Source organism: Trachypithecus francoisi, unplaced genomic scaffold (genome assembly GCF_009764315.1).
Source record: "Trachypithecus francoisi isolate TF-2019V2 unplaced genomic scaffold, Tfra_2.0 Lachesis_group20, whole genome shotgun sequence".
Classification (NCBI taxonomy): Eukaryota; Metazoa; Chordata; class Mammalia; order Primates; family Cercopithecidae; genus Trachypithecus; species Trachypithecus francoisi.
Window position 1 is genome coordinate 36,303,413 of NW_022681466.1, and position 17,125 is coordinate 36,320,537.

At 39.2% G+C, this 17,125-nt stretch overlaps 1 protein-coding gene across 13 annotated transcripts in view; it reads right to left on the minus strand.

The window, feature by feature from the left end:
• Window positions 1–17,125, minus strand: part of BCAS3 (BCAS3 microtubule associated cell migration factor) — a 736,060-nt gene that overhangs the window by 502,078 nt on the left and 216,857 nt on the right. For all 13 annotated transcript variants that reach the window (XM_033183763.1, XM_033183759.1, XM_033183754.1 and 10 more), the window contains one exon: window positions 2,897–2,980. In XM_033183763.1, coding sequence (XP_033039654.1) covers window positions 2,897–2,980 — 84 coding nt within the window. The remainder of the gene's footprint in view (window positions 1–2,896; window positions 2,981–17,125) is intronic.

The following is a 17,125-nucleotide window of genomic DNA, read 5'->3' on the forward strand; positions in this document are numbered from 1 at the left end:
CAAGTCATCATAAATGAGAACCAGCAGAAACAACACACAACAAAAATGGACCCAAAAGGGAACCAGACATTAGAGTTATCAGAAACAGACCTCAATATGACCAGGTTTACTGTGTTTAAACAAGTTTGATAATTTGAGAAAATTTAAAAATCCAAAGAACCAGAAACTATCTCTATTTATTAAGATATTATCAATGAATATATGTTCAATTTTATCAAATACTTTTTGTTCATCAATTGTGATAAGTATATAATTTTCTCCTGTTAAATGTGCAAATTATGTTCATTGATCTTGAGTGATAAACCAGCCTTATATTGTGGATTATCTCAAATGGATTGTGATACAATATATAGCATCCTATATATTGAAGAATTGTGTCCTATATATTCTTATCCCAAGTGGGTTGTGACACAGCATATATTGTGTCCTATATATTATACTATAATTATGTCCATATATTCTTATCCCAAATGGACTGTGATACAATATATATGGTATCCTATATAATGTTGTTTTTCTGCAAATATTTGATTTAGGATTTTTCACATCTATGTAGTGTTCTTGTATTACAATGCTCTTCTAAAGTTTTAGTATTAAGGTGATCTGGCTTCATCAAACCAGATTAGGCATAATCTGACTTTGCTTATTCTCTGGAAGAGTCTTTGTAATATTGCCATTGTTTATTCTTAAATATTAAAAAGAATTCTCTTGAGAAGGTTTCTAGGTCTGGAGACATCCTTGTGAATTTTTTTAAAGTAACTCTTATATTCTCCCAAACAGAAAAGTAAAAAGATTGCAGTGGCGCAATCATGGCTCACTGTAGCCTCAGCCTCCAATGCTCTAGCAATCTTCCCACCTTAGCCTCTGGAGTAGCTGGGACAACAGGCATGCACCACCAATTTTTAAATCTTTTTGTAGAGAGAGGATCTCACTATGTTGCCTAAACTGGTTTTAAATTTCTGAGCTCATGCGATCCTCCCACCTCAGCCTCCCAAAATGCTGGGATTATAGGCATGAGGCACAGCATCCAGCCCTAAGGTGTCATATTAAACATAATTTCTTAGTCTTAAATGTGGAAGACATGAGTATAAGCCCCACAGTTCCCAATATTGAGGTAAGAGAAAATGGGGAGTTTGCACTGTTTTTTTTCGTTTATTTGTTTTGTTTTGTTTTTTGAGACAGAGTCTCGCTGCGTCGCCCAGGCTGGAGAACAGTGGCACAATCTCGGCTCCCTGAAACCTCTGCCTTCTGGGTTCAAGCAATTCTCCTGCTTCAGCCTCCCAAGTAGCTGAGACTACAGGCACCGCCACCATGCCCAGCTAGGATTCGTATTTTTAGTAGAGATGGGGTTTCACTATGTTGGCCAGGCTGATCTTGAACTCCTGACCTCATGATCCGCCCGCCTCAGCCTCCCAAAGTGCTGGGATTACAGGCAAGAGCCACCGCACCCAGCCCTGCACTTATTTTTAAAACATCTTAAGTCCAGCCTCACTTACTCCAGCATGTCCACAGCAAAACATGGAATGAAGATCACTTTATTTTTATATAAGCACATAAACACATAAGAATAGCAAACAGGAGCTGAAAAGTTATCCTCCATTCCATAACTAAAAATTACTGAAAATGATCATAAGCTAAACTATCATGATCCATGTGTATAAGACAGACAAGACTAAAAGGAGTCTAATACTAGAGAAAAAGATCTCATTGTTGTATTTTGTGGATAAATTAGTAGACTAATACTGAAGATGTTTTCTAAACACTCTCTCTCAGCTCTTCATTGAAATAACCATCATAATTTTTGTATACACAGTGGAGAAAAGTGAGCAATCTTTATTAAGATTTCTGCAATTGCTGGGTGCAGTGATGCACACCTGTAACCCCAGCACTTTGGGAGGCTGAGGTGGGTGGATTGTTTGAGCTCAGAAGTTCAAGACTAGCCTGGGTAACATGGCAAAACCCTGTCTCTACAAACTATATGAAAATTTTGCCAGGCGTGGTGGCATGCGCCTATAGTCCCAGCTAATTGGGAGCTGAGGTGGGTGTTCACTCCAGCCTGAGAAACAGAGCAAGATCCTGCCTTAAGGAAAAAAAAAAAAAAGATTTCTGAAATGTAAAACTCACAGTGCTATAGGCATAAAGACCTAATGGTTAATTCTCTTTTGGGTGCAAAATACGTAATGCTTCTCTCGTCAAACCAAGGACCACATTCTGAAGCACATCATGTAAGCGTCTGTGATCAAATATGAAGTATTTTTGTTTTGTTTTACATAAAACAGTGTGACCTTTGATTCCCACTCTGTGGTTTGCTTTAAACTGTTGTTCTTTTCTGAATGGTTGTGCTTTCTATTATATGCTGTCATTTAGATTCACTCTGTCATTCCTATTATTAGAATTGTTTTGTTGTATACTTCACAATTCAAAAGGATAGTGGTTACAAGAATACCTTATAATCAGCATAAAGTTTACCAGACATCATCAAAATTAACCCTCACACACATGAAAAAGAGAGCTCACTTGACAAACATGAAGGGGCTGCCCCTTGATATGAAAGCATCTTTGAATGTGACGAGGGACTGACTCAAGTTTTCAGAGGGAATAATATTATTTTCATGAGAAGAAGACTCTGAAATGTTCAAAGATGCAAAGGGATGTCAGTGTAGGTAGAACAATGCAAATCACAGAGAATCCAGAAGTCACTGTTTAAAACATGGAAAGCTTCTTCCAAATGTGGTATTAATGAGATAATAGTCTTGAAGCTAGCTAACAGGCTTAAAATATTTAAAATTGGATAAGTACAAACACTACAATCATTACAATAGAAAATATAATTCAAGAGAAATCTGAACAATTACTACACATAAGCACAACTCTCCAAGATTTCGGAGGTACTCACTTTAGCAGCACTAATGACTGTGGCAGTATAAGACTGAATGTTGTCTCCACAGGCTCCACCACGGGACTGATGACATCGAATCAACTGAGAAAAAGAGAGAGAGAGAGGCAGAAAGTCATTTCTATTAATCTGTTTAACTCTACAGGCTATTAGGATAGAGCTTATTTACCGTGCACAGTGATGGTGATGGGTGGGAATGTTTGCATGAGTGTATTTCAGACAAACAGCTAAAAGCTCTGCTGAGACACTTTTACCCCTTTTTATAATCTACCGGTGCCACTCTGGCAGTTTCATGCTCAACTACGGATTTCATTACAAGATGAATAGTCTTTAAGAATCCATAAACTCTGAAATGGTAGGAGGTCTGGTGGCCTTTCCACAAATAAATTTTAAAAACATAATCAAAGGACTTACGCATGACTTCCTAACTTAAATATCTGACATGCTAACAAATTAGATGTTTTATCCTGTTAATTCCTCCACAAAGATTATAAAAGAAAATATAAAAAGTAGACAAAAGATTTTGCCATATTTGCATTTTCAATTGTGTCAGTGGAAAAGTGTTACAAATTATGCATAAATCAACTATGACATACATACTAGCTGTCCATATCAGAGAGCTTAAACTTTTACCATTAGGAATGAAAAAGATATATCCTTATTTGTGACTGACGTAAATAAAGCAAACTACCAATTTTTAAAGTGAATCACTACTTTGATATGTATGATTATTTCACATGCTAAGAAATAAACCAGGATAAAACTCTCCACTGGTCGTCTACTTCCTATATTTAGCAAAAAATGTCATTAGCCAGATTTGTATGTTTAACATTTTTAAAAAACAAAATGACAAGGGTAGAGTATTAGAACCGTACCACATTATGAGTTTTTTAAAACCTCTGGAATTCACAAAGAATCTATATCTCACAAAACATAAAAATTAAAAATGCTTTACATCATTTAAAACCAGGTCCTCTGATGAAGACTGATATGTAAACCTTTTATTCTTAATTCAAAATTTTCTTCATCACTGACATTGTTATTTTAAACATCCCTGAAAGCAATAGTAATATATTATAATAGAATGGAACACCCTTAAAAGTATGATATGCAAAGTCAAGATTTTTTTTAGGCAATCTCTGTTATGTCACACTGAATGACTGCTTAAGTAGATTTCAAAGAGAAGTAAGGAACTTGCCAAATGATAGGTGATCATCAAATGTGGTTTCACATAGAGTAAGATAAAGAATTTGAAAAGTGATCATTTTAACAAATAAAAAGAATCTCTCTCTTGCTCACTCATTCATCCACAAATACACATTCAAAGAATTATGAAAATTATTCCTCTGCTGCCTCCTGCTGCATAAGCAAGGAAAGAAAGGCTATTACTTATTCCCTACTTCTGGTAATTAAAATACTCAAGGACAAATATGTAAAACTAAACGACAACCTTTTTTTTTTTTTTTTTTTTTTAAGAGACAAGAGTCTCACTCCGTCACCCAGGCTGGAGTACAATGATATGATTTCAGCTCACTGCAAACTCTGCCTCTTGGGTTCAGGCAATTCTCCTGCCTCGGCCTCCCAAGTAGCTGGGATTACAGGCACGTGCCACCACGCCTGGATTTTTTTTGTGTGTATTTTTAGTAGAGACAAGGTTTCCCCATGTTGGCCAGGCTGGTCTCAAACTCCTGGCCTCAAGTGATCCACCAGTCTTAGCCTCCCAAAGTGCTTACAGGTGTGAGCCACTACGCCCAGCCCTACTCTTACCCTTCAAATTCAACTACAACGGAGTCAGCAGTTTTACACAAAAGTAACTAAGTCAGAAATTTTGGTCTACAATTTAGAATCATCAGAAAATTACATTTGTATCTTGGTTCAACAAAATGAAAGATGAGTCAGAGTTTTCTACAGTGCAAAATCCTATCAAATGAACTAATTTCCAGGAAATATTATTAAGCACAAGAAAAAAAGGCAGTGTGCCAAAGAACATATATACTATGTTATCTTTTGTGAACAAAAGGGATAGAGACTTTGGTCAAAAGCCATTTGATGCTCATCCCCTCCGCTTAGAAGAACCAAAATAGTGCACAGAGAATCACACTTCAAATACATTGTCCCAGGTAAAACACTAGAACTCAACAGAGAACTAACAGGAAACACCAAAAGTGGGTAGGAGAAGGAAGGCAGGTAGCCTGCTTGGCTAGGATGGGCTGGGAGCTGGGAGTGGCTTCCCAACACAAGGCAAGGGTAAGTAAGAGAATTCCAGTAGCCCACATCTCCCGCCATGGAGCCATGCAATCTCAGCCAGGAGAGAGACCGTCAACCCTCCCAAGCCCTGAAACTTAACACAGGGAGCTGCCAGGAGACTCTCAAACAGAACTGCTCCAGGGAGGTAACCTGTACTGGGTCCCATACACTTTCTGATACCTAAGTGGCTATAGCAAGATGACATTTTCTTTTTCTTTTCTTTTCTTTTTAAGAGACAGGTCTCACTATTTTGCACAGGCTGCAGTGCAGTGGCTATTCATAGGTGTGATCCCACTACTGATCAGCATGGGAATTTTGACCTGCTCTATTTCCAACCTGCGCTGGTTCACCTCTCCTTAGGCAATCTGGTGGTCCCCTACTCCTGCGAGGCCATCATATTGATGCTGAACTTAGTGCAGACACCCGATTGGCATAGTGCACTACAGCCCAGAACTCCTGAACTCAAGCAGTCTTCCTACCCCTGCCTCCCAAGTAGCTGGAACTACAGGCACAAGCCACCATGCCCAGCAAGACATCATTTTCAAACCTGGTTTTGGCAGATGGCATGCTGCTCTGGGGCCTAGAAGCATTGGGACTGAGGTGTTAAAATAAAAAAAAAAAAAAAACTCAGGGGTCTGGAGTGGTGGCTCACACCTGTAATCCCAGCACTTTGGGAGGCTGAGGTGGGCGGATCACCACTAGATCAGGAGTTCGAGACCAGCCTGGCCAACATGGTGAAACCCTGTCTCTACTAAAAATAGAAAAATCAGCCAGGCATGGTGGCACACGCCTGTAATCCTAGCTACTCAGGAGGCTGAAGCAGGAGAATTGCTTGAACCCAGGAAGTGGAGGTTTCAGTGAGCTGAGATCACGCCACTACACTCCAGCCCGGGCAACAGAGTGAGACTCTGTCTCAGGGGGGAAAAAAAAACTCAGGCTGTCACTGCTAGGACTAAGGTGTGATCTGGGCACATTCCTGCAGCAGGGGCTGAGAATCGAGTAAAGCATTAGCTGTAGCAGTTACCAATGCAGGGAAGCAAGTGCTGCCAGGACAGAGACTGAGACACGAGCAGGCATGAGTTGCCACTAAGACTTGGTTGCAAGCTGGGCAGAGGCTCCTGCAGCCAGGGATGGGGGTGAGACAGGTATATGCCATTGCCACCAGGACTGGGAGGTGAGCCCCACTAGAACTGGGGTATGAAAGAGACACATTTTCTCCACCTACCAGCCTAGCTGTGGCCACTGAGGCCAGACCTACCCTCTCCAGAGGCAGCTTCAGGGCCCCTCACCCAAGAACTGATCCTAGGACTACCCTGTCCCCACCTACCATGGCTGGTATCTGCTCTCACCATTGGGGAGCCTGAGAACAAGCCCATCCAGCCTAGTTCTGCCCTCAACCCCCAAATACAGAACATATAACCCAGGGTCCTTGGGACTGCCCAACCCAATCCACTTATTTGGGTACATAAGCATTCCTCCAGGGGGTCTGAGGTTGGGTCTTATCTCCCTGCCACTGCCTCAACAGCTGGCATCTACCTGCAAATTCCAACTACAGGCCTGGAGAATACCTCCCGAACCCCCAGACCACTGCAGCCACCACCAACATCAACACACACCACTAGGAACAAAAAGAATTATCTTGCCACTGCTACTGTCATCACCCATGTCATACTGGCTGCCCAGGGAACCAGGAACCAGCCCACCCACATCGTTCACCACTGGCACTACCAGCATCCAAGCAAGCTACCTGGAAGACCAAGAATCAGCTCACTTGTAACCACCAATATAGGTGCCAGTGTACACTACTCTGGGGCACAAGGATAAGCACACTCAGCCCAATGCTGCCACCACTGCATACTGATGACCAGCCGACCTGGTATCCCAGTCTCCAGCAAAACTTCACCACAGCCACCATGAATAATCACACCCTAATTCATTAAGTAAATAATAAATACCCCTAATGATGTATACAGAAAAAAAAAAATCAGACTACATCACTGCACATACCCAGAATCAAGACCAAAGTGTCCTATCCAACCAGTACTATAGTTACATCTTCATTCATAAAAAAAGTGCTCTACAAAAGTAAATGTAAAAATATGAAGTAACTGTTGCACCAGATGTGCAAATATCAATGTAAAGACAACAGGAAACATGAAAAATAAAATATGACGCCTCCAAAGAAACACAATAACTCTCCAGCCAGATTCCAATCAAAACAAAATTTATGAGAGCCCATATATAGGACTCAAAATAATAATTTAAAACAATCTTGTGAGATACAAGAGAACTCTGAAAAACAATACAGAAAAATCAGAAAAACAATTCAGAATATAAATGAGAAATTTACCAAAGAGATAGATAATTTTTTTTTTTTTTTAGACGGAGTCTGGCTATGTCGCCCAGGCTGGAGTGCGGTGGCCGGATCTCAGCTCACTGCAAGCTCCGCCTCCCAGGTTTACGCCATTCTCCTGCCTCCGCCTCCCAAGTAGCTGGGACTACAGGCGCCCGCCTCGTCGCCCGGCTAGTTTTTTGTATTCTTTAGTAGAGACGGGGTTTCACCGTATTAGCCAGGATGGTCTCGATCTCCTGACCTTGTGATCCGCCCGTCTCGGCCTCCCAAAGTGCTGGGATTACAGGCTTGAGCCACCGCGCCCGGCCGAGATAGATAATTTTTTAAAAAGTCAAATAGAAATTCTGGCCAGGTACAGTGGCTCATGCCTGTAATCCCAGCACCTGGGGAGGTCGAGGCAGGAAGACTGCTTGAGCCCAGAAGTTCAAGACCACTTTGGGCAACATGGCAAGACCCTATCTCTACCAAAAAAAAAAAAAATTAGCCTGGTGTGGTGGCACACACCTGTAGACCCAGCTACTCAGGAAGCTTAGGCAAGAGGATCACCTGAGCCCTGGGGGTCTAGGCTGCAGTGGGCAGTGATTGCACCAGTAAACTTTAGCCTGGATGACAGAGTAAGATCAGTGAGATCCTGTCTCTAAATTATTAAATAAATAAATAAATAAATAAATCTGACTACATCAGGCAAAGGGGAGAACCTCAGAACTTGAAGACAGATCTTTTGAAACAATCCAATCAGATAAAAATAAAGAAAAAATAATTTTAAAAATAAGCGAAGAGACGTTATGACATCTGGGGAAACAAAGTGTCAAAACATTACAATTATCAGTATTCCTGATATTGAAGAGAGAAAGAAAAAATTTGAAAGCACATTTAATGAAATAACAGATGAAAACTTGCCAAGTCTAACAAAAGTTTGGACATTCAGATACTACAGGCTTAGGAATCCCCAAGCAGATACAATGGAAAAAGGTCTTCTCTAAGGCACATTATAGTCATTGTCTAAAATCAAAGATAAAGAGTGAATCCTAAAAGCAGCAAGAAAAAATAGTGTCTAGTCACACATAAAGGAAACCTCACCACATTAACTGTAGATTTCTTAGCAGAAACCTTACGAGCCAGAAGAGAGTGGAATTATATATTAAAGTGTTGAAAGAAAAAAGCATGTCAGCCAAGAATACTGTATCCAGCAAAATTACCCTTCATAAATGGAGAAATAAGGTTTTTTCTAACAAGTAAATTCTGAGAAAAATCATTATCACTATATTGGCCCTACAAGACATGCTCAAAGTAGTCCTAAACCTGGAAGTGAAAGGACAACATTTAGTATCACAAAAACACAACAAACTATGAAACTCACTGGTAAAGCAAAGACACAAAGGAGAAAGAGAAAGAACTCAAAGAGTACCACTGCAAAAATCCACCAAACCATAACATCAAACAATAAGAGAAAAAGAATGAAACCAAAAATACATGAAACAACCAGGAAACAATCAACAATACGATAAAAAACAAAGCCCTACATATTAATAATGACTTTGAATGTAAACAAAATAAATAATCCACTTAAAAGATACAGAATAGCTAAATGGATTTTTTTAAATGACCCAACTATATGCTCCTTACAAGAAGCTCACCTTACCATAAAGACATATGTAGACTAAAAGTAAAGGGGAAAAAAAAGATATTCCACACAAATGGAAACCAAAAGTGAACAGGAGTAGTTATACTTGTATTAGATAAGACAAACTCTAAAGTCAAAAACAGTTGGAAAAAAAAAAAGACAAAGAAGGTCATTGTATAATGATAAAGGGATCAATTCAGCAAAAGGATGTAATAGTGCTAAATATATAATGCACTCAACACTGGAGTACACATGTTCGTAAAGCAAATTATTACTATATACTATATCTAAAGAGAGATAAACTGAAACACAGTAATAGTGGGGGACTTCAAAACTCCTCTCAGCATTAGCCAGAAAATCAACAAAGAAACATTGGATTTAAACTGGACTTTATTTATTTATTTATTTATTTATTGAGACAGAGTCTCGCTCTGTCACCCAGGCTGGAGTGCAGCGATCTCAGCTCAACCCAACTTCCACCTCCTGGGTTCAAGTGGTTCTCTTGCCTTAGCCTCCCAAATGGCTGGGATTAAAGGCGCACGCCACCATGCCTGGCTATTTTTGTATTTTTAGTAGAGATGGGGTTTTGCCACGTTGGCCACGCTGGACTTGAATTCACCAGGCTTAGCCTCCCAAAGTGCTGGGATTACAGGCATGTGTCACTGTGCCTGGCCTAAAACTGGACTTTAGACCCAATGGACTTAACGGACACTTACAGAGCATTCTATCCAATAACTGCAGAATATGCATTCTTAGCCAATAGAACATTCTCCATGATAGGCCACAAGTCTCAATACATTTTTAAAAACTGAATCATATCAAGTATCTTCTCAGACCACAATGGACTAAAACGAGAAATAAATACCAAAAGGGACTCTGGAAACTTTACAAATACATGGAAATCAAATAACATGCCCCTGAACACTACTGAGTCAATTCTTTAAAATCTTGAAACAAATGATGATCTTGAAACACAACATACCAAAACTGGGGAATCCAGCAAAAGCTGTGCTGACAGAAGTTTACAACAATAAATGCCTACATCAAAAAAGTACAAAGGTTACAAATTAACAACCTACAATGCACCCAAAGGAGCTAAAAAAGAACAAACCAAATCCATAATTAGCAGAAGAAATAAAGTAATAAACAGCAGAACTAAGCAAAATAGACTAAAGAAACAACACAAAAGATCAATGAATAAAAAATTGGTTCTTCAAAAAGATAAACAAAATTGATAAACACTAGCTAGATTAACCAAGAAAGGAAAGACCCAGATAAACAAAATGAGAAATGAAAAAGAGAACATTACAACTGATACCACAGAAATACAATAGATCAGCAAACTATTATAAAAAGCTATACACTGAAAATCGGAAAAATCTAGAGGAAATGGATAAATTCCTAGAAACATACAACCTAACCTAACAAGACTGAATCAGGAAAAAACAGAAATCTGAGCAGACCAATAATGAATTAGGAGAGTGAGTAGGTAATAAAGTCTCCCAAAAAGCAAGCCCAGGACTAGACAGATTTACAGTTGGATCCTACCAAATGTACAAAAGAGAACACTAATTTTCCTGAAAGTATTCCAAAAAAATAAAAGAGGAAGAAACTCTCCCTAACTCATTCTATGAGGCCAACATCATCTGATACCAAAACCAGACAAGGACACCACAAAAAAGAAAACTATAGGCCAAGATCCCTGATGAACACAGACACAAAAATCTTCAAGAAAATGCTAGAAAACAGAAAACAACAGCACATCAAAAGTATAATACACCACAATCAAGGGGGATTTATTCCAGAGACATGGGGATGGTTCAACATATGTAAATCAATAAGCGATAATCACATCAACAGAATGAAGGACAAAAACCATATGATCATCTCAATAGATACAAGAAAAAAGCATTTAATAAAATTCAACATCCCTTCATGATAAAAACTCTTAACAAACTAGGCATAGAAGGAAATTACCTCAAAATAATAAAGACCATATATGACAAAACCACAGCTAATATCAGGCTGACTGGGGAAAAGTTAAAAGCCTTTCCTCTAAGATTTAGTACAAGACAAGGATGCCCACTTCACCACTCCTATTTGACACAGTACTGGAAGTCCTAGCCAAAGCAATCAGGCAATAGAAAGAAAGAAAAGGCATCCAAATTGGGAAAGTAGAAGCCACATTGCCCCCTCTTTGCTGATGACATGATCTTATATCTAGAAAAACCTAATGATTTCACACACACACACACACAAATCTTAGATTTGCTAAATGAATTCAGTAAAGTTGCAGGATATAAAATTAACATACAAAATTTAATAGCATTGGTGTCTACACACCAATAATGATCTAGCAGAGAGGGAATCACATTTACAATAGCTACAGAAAAAATACATAAGAAGAAATTTAACCAAGGAGGTGAAAGATCTCTGCAAGAAAAACTACAAAACACTGATGAAAAAATTGCAAACACCAACAAATGGAAAAACATCCCAAGTTCATGAATTGAAAGAATCAATATGATTTAAATGACCATACTGCCCAGAGAAATCTACAGATTCAGCACAATTCTTATCAAATTATTAATGTTTTTTCCACAGAATTGGAAAAAAAACAATCCTAAAGTTCATAAGGAAGCAAAAAAAAAAAAAAAAAAAAAAAAGCCAAAGCAGTCCTACGCAAAAATAAAAACTCAGGAAGCATCACACTGCCTAATTTCAAACAATACTACAAGTCTGCAGTAACTAAAACAGCATGGTACTGGTACAAAAATAGACACATAGGCTGGGCATGGTGGCTCATGCCTATAATCCCAGCACTTTGGGAGGCCAAGGTGAGTGGATCACTTGAGGTCAGGAGTTCGAGACCAGCCTGGCCAACATGATAAAACTCCATTTCTACTAAAAATACAAAAATTAGCCAGGTGTGGTAGCACATGCCTACAGTGCCAGCTACTCAGGAGTCTGAGGTGAGAGAATCACTTGAACCCAGCAGGTGGGGGTTGCAAATGAGCAGAGATTATGCCAGCCTGGGCAACAGAGCTAGACTCTGTCAGGAAAAAAAAAAGATACATAGGTCAATAGAATTGAACAGAGAACTAAATAACATCAGATACTTACAACCAACTGATCTTTTTTGTTAACAAAGTTGATAAAAATACACAATGGAGAATGGACACCCTATTCAATAAATGGTGCTGGGAAAATTGGCTAGCCATATGCAGAAGAATGAAACCAGACCCCTATCTCTTACAATATACAAAAATTAACTCAAGATGGATTAAAGACCTATATGTAAGAACTGAAACCATAGAAATCCTAGACGAAAACCTAGGGAAAAACTCTTCTAGACATTGTCCTAGGCACGGAATTTATGACAAAGACATCAAAAACAAAGGCAACAAAAATAGACAAATGAGACTTAAACTAAAAAGTTCCTGCACAGCAAGAGAAATAATCGATAGAGTAAACAGACAAACTACACAATGGGAGAAAATATTTGTAAATTATGTATTCAACTAAGAATCTACAAGAAACTCAAACAATTGAACCAGAAAAAAACAAACTCCATTAAAAACCCCAAAGAACAGAAACAGACATTTCTCAAAAGGAACATAAATGGCCAACAAACAAATGAAAAAAAATGTTCAACATCACTAATATTCAGAGAAATGCAACTTAAAACCACACCAAGATATCATCTTACACCAGTGAAAACGGCTATTCTTTTTTTATTTTTATTTTTGAGACAGTTTCATTCTTGTTGGCCAGACTGGAGTGCGACAGCACAATCTTGGCTCACCGCAACCTCCACCTCCCAGGTTCAAGTGATTCTCCTGCCTCACCCTCCCGAGTAGCTGGGACTACAGGTGCGCGCCACCATGTCCGGCTAATTTTTTGTATTTTTAGTAGAGACAGGGTTTCACTATGTTGGTCAGGCTGGTCTCAAACTCCTGGCCTCACGTGATCCGCCCACCTTGGCCTCCCAAAGTGCTGGGATTATAAGCATGAGCCACCGTGCCGGGCCAAAAATGGCTATTCTTAAAAAGTCAAAAACAGCCGGACACTGGGGCTCACGCCTATAATCCTAGCACTCTGGGAGGCCGAAGTGGGCGGATCACCTGAGATCGGAAGTTCAGGACCAGCCTGACCAACACGGAGAAACCCCGTCTCTACTAAAAATACAAAATTAGCCAGGCATGGTGGCGCATGTCTGTACTCCCAGCTACTTGGGAGGCTGAGACAGGAGAATCACTTGAACCCAGGAGGCAGAGATTGCGGTGAGCCGAGATCACGCCATTGCACTCCAGCCTGGGCAGCAAAAGCGAAACTCCGTCTCAAAAAAACTCAGTCAAAAACAACAGATGTTGACATGAATATGGAGAAAAGGGGATGCTTATACACTGTTGGTGGGAATGTAAATTAGTTCAATCTCTATGGAAAACAGTATGGAGATTTCTCAAAGAACTAAAAATAGAATTACCATTCGACCCAGCAATCCCACCACTGAGTATCTAACCAAAGGAAAAGAAATCATGAATTTAAAAAGGACATGCACTTGTATGTTCATCACAGTACTGGTCACAATAGCAAAGTCATGGAACCAAACTAAGTATCTATCAGCAGTTGATTATTTGAATAAAGAAAATATGGTTATACCCACCATGGAATACTATGCAGCCACAGAAAGAATGAAATCATGTCCTTTGTGGCAACATGCATGGAGCTGGACGCCATTACCCTAAGTGAACTAACTCAGAAACAGAAAATCAAAAATAGCATGTTCTCACTTACAAATGAGAGCTAAACAATGGGTACACATGATGATGAAAATGGAAATACACAGTGGGGACTCCAAAAGGGGGAGGGAGGAGGCAGCAGAGGGTTGAAAAGTCACTTATCGGGTACAATGTTCAATATCTGGATGATGGATACATTAGAAGCCCAATCTCCACCCTTACACAATATACCTATGTAACAAACATGCACCTGTACCCTGTGAATCTTAAAACAAAACAAAGATACATGGCTTCTTCAGATTTTATAGTCAAAGAGCATTTTCACTGAAAGAGACTGGTACCCCAAAATTTAACAATTTTACAATTGCATACTCAGCCCCAAAGCTAAAACAATTAGAAACTAATAAATGCTAGCTCTTATGAAAATACTAGGCCGGGCGCGATGGCTCAAGCCTGTAATCCCAGCACTTTGGGAGGCCGAGACGGGCGGATCACGAGGTCAGGAGATCGAGACCATCCTGGCTAACACGGTGAAACCCCGTCTCTACTAAAAATACAAAAAAAAAAAAAACTAGCCGGGCGAGGTGGCGGGCGCCTGTAGTCCCAGCTACTCCGGAGGCTGAGGCAGGAGAATGGCGTAAAACCCGGGAGGCGGAGCTTGCAGTGAGCTGAGATCCGGCCACTGCACTCCAGCCGGGCGAAAGAGCAAGACTCCGTCTCAAAAAAAAAAAAAAAAAAAAAAAAGAAAATACTATGTAAGGACACTTATCTAGAAATATTTCGAGATGAAGGCACAACATTTGATTCACAGACTCCTTGTGAAGGCCACTACGCTGTCTGGTCTCTGTACATGACACCAGATATTAACATATATTCCTGAAGAGGGAAAACTCGTGCATATTCAGGCTATGCATCTATGAAGGGAGTTATTTCCCCTGAAAGGCAATATGTAACTATTTACATATTACCTCCACTTCCAAATGGGCAGTCCGCCACGTGAGAATACATCCACAAGACCCAAGGGACAATTTATACATCTTTGTCTTGAATGTTTCCAGCACTCAAGGGAAATGCTTAACAGATAGAAACGTTAGAAGATACCATTGTGTCACTACACTTACTTGTATGCCTCTTGTTTTGTTTTAAAAGAATTAATTTGAAAGAGTCATTTTTATAAGATATACTGGAAAATCAAGAGAAAGAAAAAAGGGAATATAAATACAGAATTCAGTAAGATGTAACACATCTAGTAGTTACAGACAGACTTAGGGATAAGATCTCAAAGAATTTATCCAAAAAAATAATTTTCTTCAGTAGTTTCTTGATTTTTGTACATTCCAGAGGCTAGAGATTTAGTAGATTTAGCTTTACCAAATAGCTACTTTAGTTACCACATCCTAATTTTGTCAAGAACTATTTCATATTAATTCATATTAATCTCAAGATACCTATGTCCTGAATGGTATTACCTAGGTTTTCTTCTAGGGTTTTTATGGTATTAGGTCTAACATTTAAGTCTCTAAAACACCAAAAGCAACGGCAGCAAAAGCCAAAATTGACACATGGGATCTAATTAAACTAAAGAGCTTCTGCACAGCAAAAGAAACTACCATCAGAGTGAACAGGCAACCTACAGAATGGGAGAAAATTTTTGCAATCTACTCATCTGACAAAGGCTAATATCCAGAATCTACAAAGAACTCAAACAAATATACAAGAAAAAAACAAACAACCCCATCAAAAAGTGGGCAAAGGATATGAACAGACATTTCTCAAAAGAAGACATTCATACAGCCAACAGACACATGAAAAAATGCTCATCATCACTCGCCATCAGAGAAATGCAAATCAAAACCACAATGAGATACCATCTCACACCAGTTAGAATGGCAATCATTAAAAAGTCAGGAAACAACAGGTGTTGGAGAGGATGTGGAGAAATAGGAACACTTTTACACTGTTGGTGGGATTGTAAACTAGTTCAACCATTATGGAAAACAGTATGGCAATTCCTCAAGGATCTAGAACTAGATGTACCATATGACCCAGCCACCCCATTACTGGGTATATACCCAAAGGATTATAAATCATGCTGCTATAAAGACACATGCACACGTATGTTTATTGCGGCACTATCCACAACAGCAAAGACTTGGAATCAACCCAAATGTCCATCTGTGACAGACTGGATTAAGAAAATGTGGCACATATACACCATGGAATATTATGCCAGCCATAAAAAAGGATGAGTCTGTGTCCTTTGTAGGGACATGGATGCAGCTGGAAACCATCATTCTTAGCAAACTATCACAAGAACAGAAAACCAAACACCGCATGTTCTCACTCATAGGTGGGAACTGAACAATGAGATCACTTGGACTCGGGAAGGGGAACATCACACACCGGGGCCTATCATGGGGAGGGGAAGAGGGGAGGGATTGCACTGGGGAGTTATACCTGATATAAATGATGAATTGATGGGTGCTGATAAGTTGATGGGTGCAGCACACCAACATGGCACAAGTATACACATGTAACAAACCTGCACATTATGCACATGTACCCTAGAACTTAATGTATAATAAATAAAAAAAAAAATTTAAAAAAAAAGAATTTAGATATAACTTTGTTCAGCAGATTTGACACTGTTTATTAAAAGACATTTAAAATTAAAAAAAAAAAGAAAGAAAAAAAATCTCAAGATACAATGCAACCAGCAAAAACAAAACCAAAAATAGCAATCCTCTTTTAGAAGATTTCTTTCTATATTCACATGCAGGGTACTAAATGGAATTAAAAGAACTTTACCTTTCTTTTTGAAGATTCAAATTTACCTTTTTCCTTAGACATAAATAAAATTCCTAGTGCATACAGTATCTTCACTTACTATGATGACCTTAATAAATAAACTGATAAATAACTGAAAAAGTCAACAAAATGTGAACATCTATGATTTAATTATTAAAACAAATGGCTGAACCCTTGTTTAGATATAATTGTTAGCCTATAGTTAATGTCAATTAAATTATTCTTTTTTTTTTTTCTTTTTTTGAGACAGGGTCTCACTCTGTTGCCCAGACTGGAGTGCAGTGGTGCGATCTCAGCTCACTACAACCTCCACCTCCCAGGCTCAAGTGATTCTCCTGCCTCAGCCTCCTGAGTAGCTGGGATTACAGGCGCATGCCACCAGGCCTGGCTAATTTTTGTATTTTTAGTAGAGACAGGGTTTCACCATGTTAGTCAGGCTGGTCTCGAACTCCTGA